The sequence below is a fragment of the Fukomys damarensis genome, unplaced genomic scaffold, assembly GCF_012274545.1.
Source record: "Fukomys damarensis isolate Sample0158 unplaced genomic scaffold, DMR_v1.0_HiC HiC_scaffold_9, whole genome shotgun sequence".
In the NCBI taxonomy this organism is placed as follows: Eukaryota; Metazoa; Chordata; class Mammalia; order Rodentia; family Bathyergidae; genus Fukomys; species Fukomys damarensis.
The window spans coordinates 1,291,047-1,291,835 of NW_022900921.1; the positions used below are offsets into that span (position 1 = coordinate 1,291,047).

At 67.3% G+C, this 789-nt stretch overlaps 2 protein-coding genes across 2 annotated transcripts in view; both read left to right on the plus strand.

Moving 5' to 3' along the window:
• Adamts2 (ADAM metallopeptidase with thrombospondin type 1 motif 2) overlaps positions 1–209 on the plus strand; it is a 117,281-nt gene extending 117,072 nt beyond the window's left edge. The window contains exon 20 of the mRNA XM_010623772.2: positions 36–209. Within this exon, the coding sequence (XP_010622074.2) occupies positions 36–209 (174 nt within the window). The remainder of the gene's footprint in view (positions 1–35) is intronic.
• A 153-nt stretch (positions 210–362) lies between these two features.
• LOC104862056 (A disintegrin and metalloproteinase with thrombospondin motifs 2-like) overlaps positions 363–789 on the plus strand; it is a 7,821-nt gene continuing 7,394 nt past the window's right edge. Inside the window, exon 1 of the mRNA XM_010623773.1 lies at positions 363–566. Within this exon, the coding sequence (XP_010622075.1) occupies positions 374–566 (193 nt within the window). The 5' untranslated portion in view covers positions 363–373. The remainder of the gene's footprint in view (positions 567–789) is intronic.

The following is a 789-nucleotide window of genomic DNA, read 5'->3' on the forward strand; positions in this document are numbered from 1 at the left end:
CAGTGGGAGGCCCCGTGTGAGCGGTGTCCCCCCAGGTGCATCTGCGCACGAGGCACTGTGGTCGTCTGGCCCGGGTGGCACGCGGGTCCCTTACCTTGGTCCCCACAGCAGCTCAGGACTGCTCTGCCAGCAGGGGGCCTCCGCAGAGCCGGGGAGCAGGGCCCATGGGTGGCGAGGGCTGCTCATCCCCACTGTCACAGTCCTGCTGACTCAGAGCTTGAGGCCCGGGCTAGACAAGCAGGCGAGCAGGGTGGGCACAGAGGGAAAAGCAGGACATGGGGGGGGCTCTGTGGGAGGATTAGGGGTGGCGAGGCCCGGGATGCCTGGCGGAGAGGCAGAGGGCAGGGCCCGTTACCCCGAGGCCAGGCCTTGAATGCCTTGCACAGGGTCTGGCCGTCTGCTCCCCTCACCAGGACGGAGGAGCTGCTGTGCCTGGGACGGTGCGGCCCCAGCTAAGCTTCTCCCCTCTCCCCCTCCAGGGGGCGCCTCGGATCCCTCCAAGAAGAGCTACGTGGTGCAGTGGCTGTCCCGCCCGGACCCTGACGCGCCCGTCCAGAAGATCTCAAGTAACCGGCCCGTTTATAACTCTGCCTCCGCCCGCCAGTGCATGCCCTGCGCCTTGTGGGGCTTGCCGTGGGCTCCCCTCCTCTCTGTCTATGGAAAGCTTCCCTGACTCGCTGAGTGCTCTCTCTTGGTTGAAGTCTTTTCTTCCGGGCCTTGTGCTCGGCCTTGTTCTCTGGGCTTGCGCTGCCTGGCCACGAGGTGGGCCAGCCTCGCGGAGGCGCGGCC